This window comes from Canis lupus, chromosome 18, assembly GCF_003254725.2.
Source record: "Canis lupus dingo isolate Sandy chromosome 18, ASM325472v2, whole genome shotgun sequence".
NCBI classification, from domain to species: Eukaryota; Metazoa; Chordata; class Mammalia; order Carnivora; family Canidae; genus Canis; species Canis lupus.
This window is the reverse complement of record NC_064260.1, coordinates 25,523,149-25,537,375: the sequence shown is the minus strand read 5'-3', so window position 1 is coordinate 25,537,375 and position 14,227 is coordinate 25,523,149. Positions and strand designations below refer to the sequence as shown.

The following is a 14,227-nucleotide window of genomic DNA, read 5'->3' as shown; positions in this document are numbered from 1 at the left end:
CGGGCACCGCCCTCCGCGCCGCTTCCCGGAAGCCCCGCCCGGCCGCGGCCCGTGACGGGCGGGCGGGCCGGCCAACCGGCGCGGGGCGGGGCGGGCCGGGGCGGGGCGGGGGCGTGGCCCGACGGCCGAGGCCAATGGCGAGCCGCGCCTGCGTGACGGACGGGCGCGGGGCGGGGCGTGCGCGCCCTCCCCCCCGAGTGTCCGCCCGCCCGCGCCCGCAGCCCGCAGCCCGAGCCGCACCCTCCGCGGACAGAGCCCATGCGCTGGGCGAGCCGCGCGCCCCGGCCCCGGCCCCCTTCCCCGCCCCCGCCCCGGCCCCGGCCCCGGCCCCGGGGGCAGTCGCGCCAGTGAGCGGTGAGTGCGGCGGGGGCGGCGGGCGGCGGGGCGGGGCGGGGGCGGCCGGGGCTGCGGCGCCGGGCGGTGGAGGCGGCGGCGGCGGCGGGGCGCGCGGGGGCGCAGGTGAGCCGCGGGCGGGCGCTGCGGCGGGTGCGGGGTGCGAGGTGCGGGGTGCGGGGGCGCCCCGGGCGGCGGCGTCCGCGCCCTCTCCTCCGCGGGCCGCGTGCGGGGCCCCCAGGTCGCCAGGCGCGCCCCCGAGGCCCGGGCGGCGGGCGGCCTCCGCGATGCACAGCGGGCGAGCCGGGCGTTCGCACCGGAGCCCCGGGCACCGCGTCCCGAAACCTCCCAGACCGGGAGCCGGGCCGGAGGCCGCGGCCCAGCGCCGTCCCCGCGCCTACCCCGCCGGCCTGCTCCCGGGGCCGCCATCCCCGCAGCCCGCCGCTGCTCTCCTGCGAAGCTCGAGCGGCCGCGGGCCTGGGGCTCCCCCCGGGACAGGAGGGCCCGGGCCTCGCCCCCGGAGCAGCAGCTGGCGGCCGCGGGCGCTCCGCAGATGCTAGTCCGGTGCAGCGAGGCGCGGCGGGGCTCTGGCCTGCCCGGGCACGCTGCTGCACTCCGCTGTGGCAGGACCTGTTTCTGCGGGGAGGGGCGGTAATCTCAGCCTGCAGGGCCTCCGGGTCCCTCCAGTGCACGATTTCTGCCTACCCAGCAACTTCTAATTTGGGTGCGTGGTTGGGAGATGCTCTCAGCTGTCAGCTCTCCCTGCTCTCTCGCAGCCATGAGCGCCGGCGAGGTGCCTACCCACCCCCCCGCCGCCCCCCCCGCTGGAGGTGCCACAGGTGGGCGGCTGCGCCCGGTTCCCTGGTTGTGTGGGGCCTGGGGACCGGGTCGGGGCCGGGGTGGTCTGCCCCACGGGGCTGGCTCAGGGCTGAGAGCAGCTTCCTCAGCAGGTGGGACAGGAGACCTCGTTGGCGTCCTGTGCTGCGTCCCGTGAGGAGCCATGACGGAGTATAAGCTGGTGGTGGTGGGCGCTGGAGGCGTGGGCAAGAGCGCCCTGACCATCCAGCTCATCCAGAACCACTTCGTGGATGAGTACGACCCCACCATCGAGGTGAGCTCGCCCAGCCCTGAGCCTGCTGTGGGCATGTCTGCTGTGGGCTCCGCAGGAGGGCGGCCCCTGCTCGTGGGACCTGGGGGTGGCACCTGGGGACCTAGGAGGGGCTGGTGGCTGGGTGGCCCCGTCCTCGGAGGTGTGGGGCTGGGCGTTCTGAAGCACTGGCCTGCCGCAGGACTCCTATCGGAAGCAAGTGGTCATCGACGGGGAGACGTGCCTGCTGGACATCCTGGACACAGCGGGCCAGGAGGAGTACAGCGCCATGCGGGACCAGTACATGCGCACGGGGGAGGGCTTTCTCTGTGTATTTGCCATCAACAACACCAAGTCCTTTGAGGACATCCACCAGTACAGGTGAGCCTCCGGCCGGCCCTCAGAGCCACCTGTTCCTCTGCCTCTCATCGCGTTTCTCTGTCAGGGTCTCGGATGCAGCCGTGCCTGCAGCCTACCGACTGGCTCCCACCTTCCTTCTTGTAGGGAGCAGATCAAGCGAGTGAAGGACTCTGACGACGTGCCCATGGTGCTGGTGGGGAACAAGTGTGACCTGGCTGCTCGCACCGTGGAGTCCCGGCAGGCGCAGGACCTCGCCCGCAGCTACGGCATCCCCTACATCGAGACGTCAGCCAAGACGCGCCAGGTGAGCCGGCTCCCCACCCCGCAGCTAGCTGGGGACCCGCCCCGCCCCGCCCCTGCCAGGGAGCAGTGCTTATTGCCCCCTCTCCCCCGACACAGGGCAGCCGGTCTGGCTCTGGCTCCAGCTCCGGGACCCTCTGGGACCCTCCGGGACCCCCGTGACCCAGCGGCCCCTAGCGCTGTAAGTGTCCCCGGACGGCAGGGCAGCGAGGGAGGCCGGGGCCCAGGGTTTGGGCTGACACAGCTCCAGGGAGAGGCAGAGGTCCCCAGAGAGAGCTGCCCTGAGCCAGGCCGAGTGGTGACCCTGGGGCCCTGGCCCCTGCCCGCAGAAAGCCCCATGGGCCCGTGTAGGCCCTGCCCTCTTTAATGGGCTGTGGGGGACCAGGGTGGTAGGTCAGACAGGAGCGGGACCCTGGATGTTAGAGCTGGGAGCCAGACCTCGGGGCTGCCCTGTGGGGGAGCTCCTGAGGGCCAAGCCGCCTGATGGGGGGAGCCCTGGGGCTGCCTGTGTGGGGGCGGGGTGGGGAGAGGCCAGGGGGAGCTGGGATGATGCATGAGCTTGACGCTGGGGTCCCTCGGTCCCCTGCGCTGCCAGGCCCCCGGGCCGAGCCGCACGCTCAGCCAGCCCCGTCTTCCCAGGGCGTGGAGGATGCCTTCTACACGCTGGTGCGAGAGATTCGACAGCACAAGGTGCGCAAGCTGAGCCCGCCCGACGAGGGAGGCCCAGGCTGCATGAGCTGCAAGTGCCTGCTGTCCTGACGTCCCCTCCAGGGCCACGTTGGCAGCCCCGCTGGTCCTCTGTGCCCCAGGCGCACAGGCTCGGGGCGAGGAGGTGCCGGAAGCTGGGAGGAGGCGCGGAAGGAGGAAGGAGGAGGGCGAGGAAGGAAGGAAGCGCCCCCGGGGCCCGGCCAGCCCAGGCCCCCTGGACAGGGGGAGCACGGACCTCCCAGGGCGCTTTGCACAGACTGTCGTGAACTGAGGCCACGGGCCCCCCCGGCTGTCACTCTCCCCCAGTCCCGTCCTTGCCCGCGGGGCAAAGGCTGAGTCGCAGTAAATTATTTGATGGTCTTGACCCTGGCGTATGGCCGCACCTGCAAGGCACGTGGGGACGTCAGCTGTGTGTGCCTGGCGGCGCCCCTGCAGGGGCTGGTCGGGGCCGGGAGGTCCCCCCTCCTCCTCTCTGGGGGTGTCTCCGCACCCCGTGCACAGAGCTCCGGGAGACGCAGAAACGAGCCGGCCGTGCATTTTCACACAACACCTTATTGAACTTGCAACAGCAAACGGGCTCAGAGCCGAGGGTGTGCGCCTTCCCCTGGGAGACCTTCCTGTCCTTAGAGGAAAGCGGGAATCCCACGGGGGTACGGGTGCTGGAGTCGCCCACTTTGGAGCCTGTGCGGACTCCGGGTGGGGGTGTGTGTCCTGAGGTTGGGGTGTTGAGAGGCGGTTCTGGGGACAGCAGAGCTGGCCTGGACCTGCGGCCCATGGGCTCCTGCTCTAGGTCCCCGCAGGGCAGCTGGACCCCGGCCTCGGGCCCACTGGGGCCGGGTGACTGACTGCTGGAGCCCCAGCACGTGGAGGAGCCTGCCTCCTGGTGTGGGTGCGGGTGGGGCCCACGGGCCTGCCCCTGCTGCCCTGCCCTGGGGTGTCCCGGGATCCCCAGGGCTGCCCTAGGTCAGTGACCTGGATCTGTGGGGCACGCCCAGGGCCCAGGAGGCCACATCCGGCTCTGAGAGGGCTCGCTCAGCCCGGGGCCAGAACGCAGGCCTGGCCAGGGCCCCGGAGCACTGGATCCCATTAGTGCTGGGCCTGGGGGGCAGTTCTCGAGTCGCCCCTGCCCCCACAGAGCCTGGGGCCAGGCCAGCCCAGGTCCCTCTGGGTCAGGGGTTGGTGTCCTGTGCGGGGGGTGCCGCCCTCCGGGAGGGACAGCAAGATGAGGCAGGGCACGGTGACGGCGGGCCAGAGCCTCTGGGCCCCCGCACTCACCACCACGCTCTGCCCGCGAGCATTGAGCTGCTCTGTGGACGCAGAGGGCAGAGGGTCCCGGGCCTGTGCGGGGCCTCGGGGCAGCGGGCTCAGCGCCGCCCTGGCTCTGCCCTGGCTGTGCCCGTCACTGCCCAGCGAGAGGCATGAGCTGCAGTGGCCGCGGGGCAGGAAGGGTGTCCTGGGCCCGACAGCGTCGTCCCTAGGGGGCTGGGGGGACCCCGTGATGGGAGTCCCGGGGGTGCTCCAGGGCCTGGTCCGTCGCGGGGCCTCTGGGGTGGCCCAGGCAGGTGCCGAAGGGAAGGGGACCCCGTTTTTTGTCTTCAAGCCCACCGTGTCCGGGGGCCACCTGCCCGCACCGTCTTGTTACACTGGGAGGGTGGGGAGGGAGTTCCATCGCTGGGGGGGAAGTTGGACGATGGCCTGGCCGGGAGGGGGTCCGGGCGGCTCAGGCTGGGTGGCTGGGCCCGGGGAGGCCTGCTCCTCCACCCTGGGCGGTGGCTCAGAGGCCGGAGAAGGGAGGAGAGGCCTGGGCGCCGGGGACACTCGCTTCAGGCCGAGGGGCCTCGTGGGGAACTCCAGGTCCCGCTGGAAAGAGGCTGACGGGGTCAGCGTCTCCAGCAGGCTATGTGTTCCCCGCTGGGGGCCCCGGGGGTCCTCAGCTCCCTTGTGGCCCCCCCGCCTGACCCTGTGCTCAGCCCCCCACACTGGTGCCCGGGCCCTGCAGTGGGTGCCTGCCCGCCCAGCCCTAGCCTGGAGTCCCCAAGGCTAGAGCAGAAGAGGAGAGCCCCAGAGATGAGGACGGGGGCTCTGTCCCCTTTGGGTGGCCCCAGCAGGCCGAGTCGGGAGGGGCCGGGGCCCTGAGCCCACCTGGGTGGGGGCAGGTCGCACCGCATCCTCCGGAGCTGGGTCATGGAGGCCCGAAGGTGTCTGAGCACCGCCTCGTCCTCCAGGGCCCAGGGCTGGGCCGGAGAGTCCTGGAGGAACTCCCGGAGCCCTTCCAGGGGCAGCTTCAGGAGGCTCTCTGGGCAGTGGGTGAGAGTCAGACCCAGAAGGCCCTGCCCTGGGGCCCCTAGTGCCCCCAGTCCAGCGGCTGGGGTCCCGCTGTGTCCAGGAGCGCCGTGGGCAGTGCGCTGGCCGGGGTGGCCCCTGCCCGCTGCTCCTCTCAGGGAGCCCCACTGCACCCGCCTGCCCCGCCGTCCCCCCCGCCCCAGGTCTGGGTGCTGCTCAGAGCACAGGGTCACCGCCCCTGCCCCCTCCCCACCTCTGGGCTCCCAGGGGCTCACTTACTTGTGTGCACCTTGAGGATGGTGTAGGCCAGGGCCGTGAGCACCCGCTCCCCATCCAGTATGTAAACATCCCACAGCTTCAGGGTGAGTGAGAAGGGGGTCTAGGGGACAGCGGGGTGGGAGGAGCGGCCTGAGCAGGGCCCCTGGGGGGCTTGGCTGGGGCTAAGCTAGGCCTGCCATTTGCCCCCCCGGCTGCCTCCAACGAGGCACCACAGCACCCCCCCCCCCCCAGTGCGTGCCCTCCTCCCAGGGAGATCAGGACTCCCGGCCGCTCCGGGTTCTGACCCCGGCCAGCACCTCCCGCACCCCTGGGGGCACAGACTCTGCCTGCACTTGACGACACCACGCCTCGAGAGGACCCCAGGCTGGCCGCCCGATGGGCCGAGGGCCCGTCTACACCCCGGGCTGACTTGGCCTCCCCCAGGGGAGCTGAGGCAGAGACGGCCCGCCCCCCGGAACCTCGTCCAGGGACCCTCTGGGCTTCTCCAGGACGGGCTGGGCTGCGAGCCTCAGCCTCAGGGCCCCGGGGTCCGGCCTGGCTCGTCTGGAGGGTGGGGCTGAGCTGGCCCTCCCCGGGGGCAGGGGGCAGGTCCGGGAGCGGGGTTCCTGGGGGGCCTCACTCGGCTGAGGAAGCACTGCAGGAACCACTTTGGGGTATAGATGCCGGTGGACATCTGCTCCTCGTCCTTGCGGGAGGGCAGGAGGTGCTCAGGCCCCACACCGCAGCCCCTGGAGCCCGTTGTTGCGCTCCCCACAGCCCTGCCCAGCCCCGAGGGTGCCCCTGGGCCCCAGGGGAGGAACGTGACCCCAACTCTGGGCAGCTCGGAGGGCCGTGCCCCCCACCCCCTGCCCCGGACCCCGGGGACGGAACCTCAGGAGCTCCCATGTGCCATGTGCTTCCTCAGGTCGGGGAGAGCTCTTTGGAGGACGCGCTGGTGATGAGCCTGGAACCTGAGGAGCTTCTGGAAGCCTGGGACGAAGAAGCCTGAGAAGGCCCCAGGCCCCCACGATCAGGGCCTCCTCCTGCACCAGGTGGGGTGAGGGGTGTCGGGGCAGGGGCCTACCCCCACGCCCTGACCCCCATGTGCCCACCGCCCTCGGAGCCCTGACTGGACCGGCTCTTCCCAGAGGGCAGGGCTGCCTCTCAAGCCGGGGGTGTGGGGCCGGGGACCCTCGTCCTCACAGAGACCCCGCGGGGCGTGGGCTGGGGGCTGAGGACCAGGCCCGGCTGACCCAGCACCCTCTCTCCTGCAGGGGCCGCCGCGGGGACAGGCGGGTCCCCAGCCCCGAGGGGCAGCGGGTGTAGGCCATGGGGAGGGTGATGGGCGTGCATGGCCCTCTGTGGGGCTTGGGAGTGAGGCTGGGGGCCCCCGGGAGGGGGAGATGCTGCCCCCTGGGCCCCGTGTGGCTGTGGGCTGGCAGGGGGGCCTGGGGGGCAGGCAGCCGGGCGGGAGGCTGGGGGAGCAGCGGGACTGCGAGCCTGGCCTGCAGACGGTGGGGTGGGTGGCCGTGGCTCCGGGACCCGGAGGCCACCGGGGAGGCGGGGCTCTTGCCCGTGGAGGGGGCGGGCTGGGGGGGTCCCCGCCTGCCCCCAGGTGCAGCAGCCTGCAGGGAGGCCCTCCTAAGCTCCTCTCCCGCCCGGCGGCCCGGTGGGCCCCTACCGTGCATGGCATGCCTGTCGTCTGTCATCAGCTGGGCCAGCGCCCAGAAGGCGTTCTCGGGCAGGAACATGAGGACGATGGCCGCGATCTCGCTCATGCCCTGGCAGTAGCCCACCTCCTGCAAGAGCCAGAGCCCCACGGAGGGCGTGCACCCCGAGGCCTTTTCTGATCCCTCCCCGCGGGTGTCAGGCTCCCCTGGCTCCCTCACAGCCCGGGCTCCCGGAGGGGGCTCCCAGAGGGCAGGGGGGTAAGTGAGGGCCACCAGGACCAGCTACCGAGCCCTGTGGCCACCGTGCCAGGGCCCCCGTCCTCAGACCAGCAGGAGGGGCCTCCGTGAGCTATGCCAGGCTGCAGGGGACCCGCCAGGTCTGGAGACCCACCGGAGGGCAGGTCGGGGGCCTGACTGTGGCCCCTGGGAGGTCCCACGAGGGGAGCAGGGCCAGGACACCCCGCGGGGCCGGGGAGCGTGTGAGCTGGGGTCCTTGGGGACCCTTCTGGAATGCGCCGTGGAAGGGGGCGGCCTCTTGGACGCCTCGGCCTCGTGCCCTTCAGGGGAGTGGGAGCCTTCCCCGCCCGGGTTCTCATCAGTAGTGCCGTCTGTCAGAGTCCAGACCCGAGCTCTAGGACGGCCGCGGTGCACTTGGGGGCCCCTGGCAGCCCCGGCCCTCGGGCACGCAGGCCCTACCTCCCCTGGGAGGCCTGCACCCCGCCCCCTGCCCGTCCCGGAGGAGAGAGACCCTCCCCGGCATCTGGGGGCCGTGGAGCTGGGCCCCTGACTGTGAGTCCCGCTGGTCACCAGCACTCAGGACAAGGCCGCCGGCGGGGCAGGAGGCGGGGGCAGGGACACTCACGGTGTCATACACCGAGTAGGCCGCCAGCACATGGAACAGGGCTCGCTGCCTAGGAGGGGGGACAGCGGGGGGCTCTGCTCAGTCAGCCCCCGCCCAGCGAGGCCGCCAAGGTGCAGACACCCGCCCCGCAGGCCCCATGGCCCGCAGGGCCCCTCCGCGGGGGCCGATCTCTGGGGTCAGGTCTGCGCACGGGGACAGGCGGCGACCTCACACGTGCAGCGTGCCAGGGGTTAAGTGCACCGTGGGGTGTCCAATGCCTCCGAGTGGCTCCCTCCGTGGTGTGTGCAGCTCCGGGCTCCCCCAGCGCCACCAGCGCCCCCTCCAGCCCTGGAGCGGCCCCCCCTGCACGCCCGCTGGGAGCCAGCGCTCCCCCTGCCCCGGTCCCCGCAGCCCCTGACGCCTCTCCTCCCCTGTCCTGGCCTGGCCCTGTGTCCCGGGAACACCACCAGCCCCACGTGGCCCCTGCCCGAGCCCACGCAGCCGGGGCATCCGTGGCCCTGAGCGCACCCCCAGGCCTTCCCAGGTGTCCCTGGGCTGGCCTCTGTGTGGGGAACCCCGGGCCCGCCCATCCCAGAGCATCTCGGGGCTCCAGGTCTGAGCCGCCGTGAGGAGAGCAGGGAACATCGTGCAGGTGTGACCCCGATACAGGCTGCAAACCCCTGGGGTCACTATCTGAGCGCGGGGGGGGTATGGGGTGCGGCCCCCTCAGCGCTGCCAGGAGCTGCCCGATGCCCCCCGCACAGCGGCCTGAGTCTGCACCCCGGCTCCGTGGCCCCCGGGCCCGGTCACAGGTCAGCCTGACCCGGCTGCGCTCTGAGGGCCGCGGGGGCCCCGGGGGGCAGCAGGTTCCCTGCAGGGAGGAGCACCGAGTTCTCTTGGGGAGATAGTCCGAGCGGCCCCCCAGGAAGCCCAGCCACCCTTGCCTGGCGGCTCCTCAGCCCCGTCCCTGGTGCCCCTGCAGGTCACCCCTGGGGTCCCAGGCTCCCACACACCCTGCCCGCTGCACACAGAGGGAGCTGCACCCTCTGCTCCACCCACCTGCACCCCCCTGTCGGGGGCTCCTTGCCTTCCCCACCTCCCCGCGGCCCCTGGGGACTCTACGGGACACCCGGGCTTCTGACGGGAGCAGGCCGTCCAGAGAACCCCAAGGTAGCCGGGGAGGCTGAGCATGTCCCACAGGGGGCAGCTGCACGTGTCCTTGTGGGGGTGGCGGGACCGATAGTATAGGGGTGGGGGGTCTGGGGGTGTGGGGGGTCTGGTGGTGTGGGGGGTGATGTAGGGGGATGGCGTGGGGGCGGTGGTTGAGGGGGATGGCGTCGGGGGCCTGCGGACACAGGGCACCCCCTTCTCTAAGGTGCACACGGAGACGTCTACAGATAAAGGCGACCCCAGTCTGGGGTTTGCTGTGACCCCTGCCCCTGCTCCTGGGGCCCCGTGTGCTCAGTGCAGGGCCTGCCTGGACCGGGGGCGGCATCTGGGGGTCATCATGCTATGTGTGCTCACCAACTGCAAATTGTCTAAAATAAAATGCCCAGAATTCAGAAGTACATAAAGCACCGAGGGTGGGTGTCACCCTGAGCTGTCTGACCCTCGTCGGGTCCATGTGTCCGGGTCCAGCCGCGGCCATGCACCCTGGCCCCCAGGTCCCCTTACTGCCCCCCATGCCCCCACCCCGGCCCCCTGCTCTTCACGGGGCTGCTCCTCACCCCCTTGGGGTTCAGCTCAGACGGTGACCCCTGGAGGCCCCGTCCTGGAGCCTCCCCATCCCCAAGACCCCGGGGGTGGGGGCACAGGGGTCATCCCCAGCACCCTACCATGTGGCAGTGTGTTTGCTGCCATCGCTCCCCCCGGCCTTGGAGACCCCATGGCCCCTGCACAGAAGCCCCCGGGCCTCTCCCAGGCCCCCGAATCCCGCAGGCCCAGCAGCCTAACCCAACCCCGTAGCGGTCCCAGAACATGGTGTGACTGCGGAACGTCCGGTTGACGTCCAGGTCGATCTGCATGATGTCCCGGGAAGAGGCCAGGGCTGCCTCCTTCATTTCCTGCGGGGAGACCCCGGAAGGAGGAGCCGGCGTCAGGGACACAGACCCCGACCTGTCAGCAGCTGCTGTCCTGGGCAGGGAGCCCTGGGGCCCCCAAGGGAGTGTGTCCTGCAGGAACCTCCACCCTTCCCCTGGGAGGCCGGGGACGGCAGGAGTGCCCACCGTGCCCGCGGGGCCTGCGTGAGGGCTTGTGCCCAGTTGTCGTGGGCGGGGAGGGGACTGAGGGTTAGCCTTGGGTGGGGAGGGGACATGGAGGATCAGCCCTGGTGGGGAGGGGACATGGGGGTTCAGCCCGGGTGGGGAGGAGACATGGGGGGTCAGCCCTGGTGGGGAGGGGACTGAGGGTCCACGGGAAGTGGACGGGCCCCACCTGGTATTTCCTGGCATTCCTGGCCTTAACCTGGTCGACGTTCAGCAATCGCAGCCACACCTGTCCCCGCACCTGGGGCAGGACCCCCTTGTAGACCCAGCACCGCAGCTGCGGGGAGGAAGACAGTGCTGGTGAGAGGGGCCCAGGGCGGCCCCTTGGAGCCCAGGGAGCGCGAGGTATCTAGAAGATTCAGGCTTCGGCTCCACGGTGTCTGCGGAGAGGCTGGGTCTCCCTGGAGCTGGGCCCCGTCCCCCACGAGGAGCAGGGACCATGGCCCCGACCTGACGCTCCCCCACTGCCGTCCCGGAGCCTGGGGAGGCTCGGGCTCCCAGCAGACTCTCCCCAAGCAGGGGGCTCCCCCGAGGACGGGGCAGGAGGACACTGAGGGCGGCCCCCCAGCCCCGTCAGGACGGAGAGCCCTCGGGGGCACCCAGCACCCCACCTTCTCGCTGGGGAGGTAGTGGTCCCATCGCTTGAGCATTTTTATCTATTTGTCCGTGCACCGGGTCTCCTGGCGGAGTTTCTGGAAGAGGACAAGTGGGGGCCGCAGGTGAGGCTCCAGCCGCGGGAGGTGGGCGCTCAGGCCGCGTCCAGTCCCCCGCGGGACCCGGAGGAGCCAGGAAGGCACAGGGCCCCCCGTGGACCGCGGCTCCGGGTCTGGGGTGCGTTCCCGGCAGCCCGTGCAGCGCTGGGACGGGGGACTGGGGAGATGTGGGGGACGGGGTGCAGACAGCTGGCCCCAGCCCCCCCCACATCCTGCCCGGGGCCCAGGACTGGCTCTCACCTTGGCCTCGCGGGGGCTGGGGCTGGGCAGCTCCTTGTCCCTGGAAGGCAAGAGACGCAGAGCCCTGAGGCCCCGGCCCCACAGCCACCGCACCCCCCCCACCCCCGTCTGCACCCAGGGGCCTGGGGAGGGCAGGGCTTCTCCAGGGAGGGCAGGGGCTGCCAGTGGCCTGAGGGCGGGTGGGGGCGGCGTTTTGGGGGGTCTGAGAAAGGTGTTTGCCGGGGGTGGGCTGGGCGGGGACCCCTCGGCGCCCCCAGGGGGTGACCTGCCCCCTTCTCGATGGACCAGCCCGAGAGCTGTCAGCGTGGCCCGGGTGCCCTGTGACCGTCCCGCTGAGGTCCCCTGCCTCCCCAGGGCCTGACTGCCCAGCGTCCAGCCGGCCTCCCCCTGCCCCCTGGCCATCCCCCTGCTGTCCCCTGACTCCCTTCTCTGCTGTCCCCTCTGCCTCTGGCCCATTTCACCTCCTGTCCTGTCGGAGCCCCTGAGCACGACCACCCCTGAGCCATCCCAGCAGCCACTGGGCCGTGAGCAGGGCTGAGGGGGCTCCACCTGGAGTCTCCAGTGTCCGTCAGGTTCTCGTGGGGCTGTTGGCCCATCAGCCTCGTCCCCTGCGACCTAGGCCACTGGACTGTCCCCTTCCTCGTTCTCGCCCAGGGTAGCCCCCTCCTCCTCTTCCCTCCTCCTGCCTGGTCGGGCCTTTCCTCTGCGGCCCCCCACCTCCCTGCCCTGGCCTGGTCCCCGGCATCTACCTGCAGCCCCGCAGAAGCCTTCGGGACTGTGGGGGCCCTGGCTGGGGGGTGTGGGTGAGAGCACCCCTGCGGACTCGCCCCAGACCAGGCCATCACCCTACGGAGAGCACGCCCCGGCCCCAGAGCCCCTCACCTGCGGGAGCCCCTGCTGAAGGGACTGGACCCCTCCCTGCCTGCCCCCCCGCCCCGGATGCAGGAGGCAGACACCTGGGCCTGCCTGAAGCAGGCGTGGGGGCCCCTCCTCTGAGTGTCCAGGGGCCTCCCCCGGGCCCAGCTCCCTTCCTGCCCACATCCCGGGTCGGCCTCTGGGGTGTCTCAGCTGCAGCCCAGCGCAGAGATGGCCCTCAGAGGGCTCCAGGGGACGAGGTCCCGACCTGGGGGGGGGGTCAGCCTCCAGAGAGGTGTTCCTGCAAACGCCACCCACCCTGAGATGGATGAGGGGTATCCAGGGGACTGCAGAAAGCCCTGGTGGTCGGTGACCTTGTACAGTGACAGGTCCTGCGGAGACCCTGCTTGGTGTGCCTGCAACAGAGGGGGCTCCGTGGTGGGGTCCGATCAGAGCAGGGAAATGGGAACAGAAGGGAGCAGAAGGGATCCTCCCTCCCCTGAATCCTGAGGGAGCGCCGACCCTCTGAGATTGGCCGGGCACCAGAGGAAGGGCCTGTCTGCCTGGTGGGCACAGCCTGACAGCCTCACCTGCTTCTATCTATCAGTGACGATCCCCACCTGGGCCTGACCTGACCTGGTGACTGTGGTCCCCACCTGAGCCTTACCTGGAGCTGGTGACTCTTGTCCCCACCTGGGCTCACCTGGACCTGGTGACTCTGGTCCCCACCTGGGCTCACCTGGACCTGGTGACTGTGGTCCCCACCTAGGCCTCACCCTGACCTGGTGACTGTGGTCCCCACGTGGGCCTCACCTGGACCTGGTGACTGTGGTCCCCACCTGGGCTCACCTGGGCCTGGTAGCTGTGGTCTTCATCTGGACCTGGTGACTGTGGTCCCCACCTGGGCCTCACCTGTACCTGGTGACTGGGCTCCTCAGCTACCAATGACTAGCTTCCAGGATGGACCCTTACTTGCTACTGACACCGGGACCATCCCCAGGGTCTCACTTGTTCCTGGTGACTACGGTCCTTGTCTGGGCTGACCTGGCTCATCCTTGGCTCTGATCCCCTCTTGAGCCTCACCTGCTCTTGCAGGTATGGTCCCCCCTGTCGTGGGTGTGTAGTGTCTATGGTCCCTTCTGGGCCTCACCTGATGGTACTGGGCCACGATATTGGGCCTTTGCAAGGCCAGCAGGGTCTCTGAGTCCTCCTGCATGGTGCTGCAATCCAAACACATCCAAGAATGACGGTGCGTGAGAACCTTCCGAGGACACATGCGTCCGGGTGCTCCCCGTGGGCAGGTGCCCCTCCGTCTGACCGGAGCCAGAGACAACCCCGTAGCCCCGAGGGGCACAGGCTGGGCTGAAGCATCACACACGGGCCCTCGCTGCCTGTCTGTCCCTCGCCCACCTACAGTCCACCTTCCTAGCCACTGTCCTAGGACATGCCGTCACGCGGGGGTCACAGAGCGCTCCCACCCCGGTATCAGGAGCACACGGGCGGGGGACCCAGGGGCTCCGGGGAACTGCCCACCTGATGCTCGGGGGTGACGTCTCCCAGCCCGGGGCCGGCGCAGAGATGGTGGCGGGTGGGCCGGCCAGCGAGTGTCCCTGCGGGCTTGGGGAGGGGCGGGGATCGAAGGTTTCTCTTAGATTCCACGAGCACACGACCAAGGGGAGAAAGCGATGGACTGGACTCATCAAAATTAAAACCTAATGCCAGCAAGAGTGCGACCAAACTCCCCACCCTGAGGGCAGCGATGTGTGAATAGCCTGAGGGGGGCCTAGGGGAGCACGAGGGACTCCACGTTCCAGTGAGTGAAGAGCAAGCCTGCTCATGAGCCAGGGGGACCCAGCGGGCCCTGACTGTCCTCCCCTGACCACAGGGCGGGGCGGGGGGGTGTCACCCCTGTCGGGGTCCATGCATCTAGGACGGGCTGGAAAGGTCATGGCTTGGGTCCCTGCACAGCACAGGGCTTACAGGGGAGCGGGGGATCCGGGGGAGCTGCCTGGCTCCAACCCCAGCCTCCTTCCTAGACGGCGGCAAAAGGGGGCCGCTCCCGTGGGGCTGTGGAAGGGCTGCAGGAGCTGCTCACGGTCATTGCATGGTGGGTTGGGGTGTTGTGGACCCCAGCCCGGGAAGCCAGTGCCCCCACCCGGCCCCACAGGTCCCACAGTGGCCCACGGGGAGCGGGGATCAGCTGCCACTCACCCGTGACCTGTCACTGTGTGAGCGCCTCCTCTTTATGCACTGGGGTACTAGGGAGAGTGGGAGGGTGGGGGTACTGGGGAGAGTGGGAGGGTGGGGGTATTGGG

The 14,227-nt window shown here is 70.8% G+C and overlaps 2 protein-coding genes across 13 annotated transcripts; one reads left to right on the top strand and one right to left on the bottom strand.

Annotated features, from left to right (window-relative positions):
• The first annotated feature begins 222 nt into the window (after positions 1-222).
• Positions 223-3,152, top strand: HRAS (HRas proto-oncogene, GTPase). 3 transcript variants are annotated; one of them, XM_049096581.1, is made up of 6 exons: positions 408-459; positions 1,284-1,444; positions 1,623-1,801; positions 1,925-2,084; positions 2,180-2,261; positions 2,720-2,862. In XM_049096581.1, the coding sequence occupies exons 2-5, from the start codon at positions 1,334-1,336 to the stop codon at positions 2,240-2,242; spliced, it is 513 nt and encodes a 170-aa protein (XP_048952538.1). In that variant the 5' UTR covers positions 408-459; positions 1,284-1,333; the 3' UTR covers positions 2,243-2,261; positions 2,720-2,862. The 3 variants fall into 3 exon arrangements, with proteins under 3 accessions (XP_025308378.1, XP_048952538.1, XP_025308379.1); XM_025452593.3 differs by lacking the exons at positions 408-459; positions 2,180-2,261 and adding an exon at positions 223-354 and having other exon boundaries at positions 2,720-3,152; XM_025452594.3 differs by lacking the exon at positions 2,180-2,261 and having other exon boundaries at positions 415-459; positions 2,720-3,152.
• On the bottom strand, positions 3,039-14,178 carry LOC112663535 (USP6 N-terminal-like protein). 10 transcript variants are annotated; one of them, XM_025452583.2, is made up of 13 exons: positions 14,124-14,178; positions 13,446-13,529; positions 13,063-13,132; positions 11,058-11,097; positions 10,716-10,796; positions 10,304-10,381; positions 9,794-9,903; positions 7,011-7,128; positions 6,221-6,372; positions 5,970-6,035; positions 5,351-5,450; positions 3,279-5,084; positions 3,039-3,171 (listed from the first exon to the last, which is right to left on the bottom strand). In XM_025452583.2, exons 3-9 carry the CDS (start codon positions 13,126-13,128, stop codon positions 6,251-6,253), a joined length of 615 nt encoding a protein of 204 aa, XP_025308368.1. In that variant the 5' UTR covers positions 13,129-13,132; positions 13,446-13,529; positions 14,124-14,178; the 3' UTR covers positions 3,039-3,171; positions 3,279-5,084; positions 5,351-5,450; positions 5,970-6,035; positions 6,221-6,250. The 10 variants fall into 10 exon arrangements, with proteins under 10 accessions (XP_025308368.1, XP_025308372.1, XP_025308371.1 ...); XM_025452587.2 differs by having other exon boundaries at positions 6,221-6,334; XM_025452586.2 differs by lacking the exon at positions 5,970-6,035.
• Between the last annotated feature and the right edge of the window lie 49 nt (positions 14,179-14,227).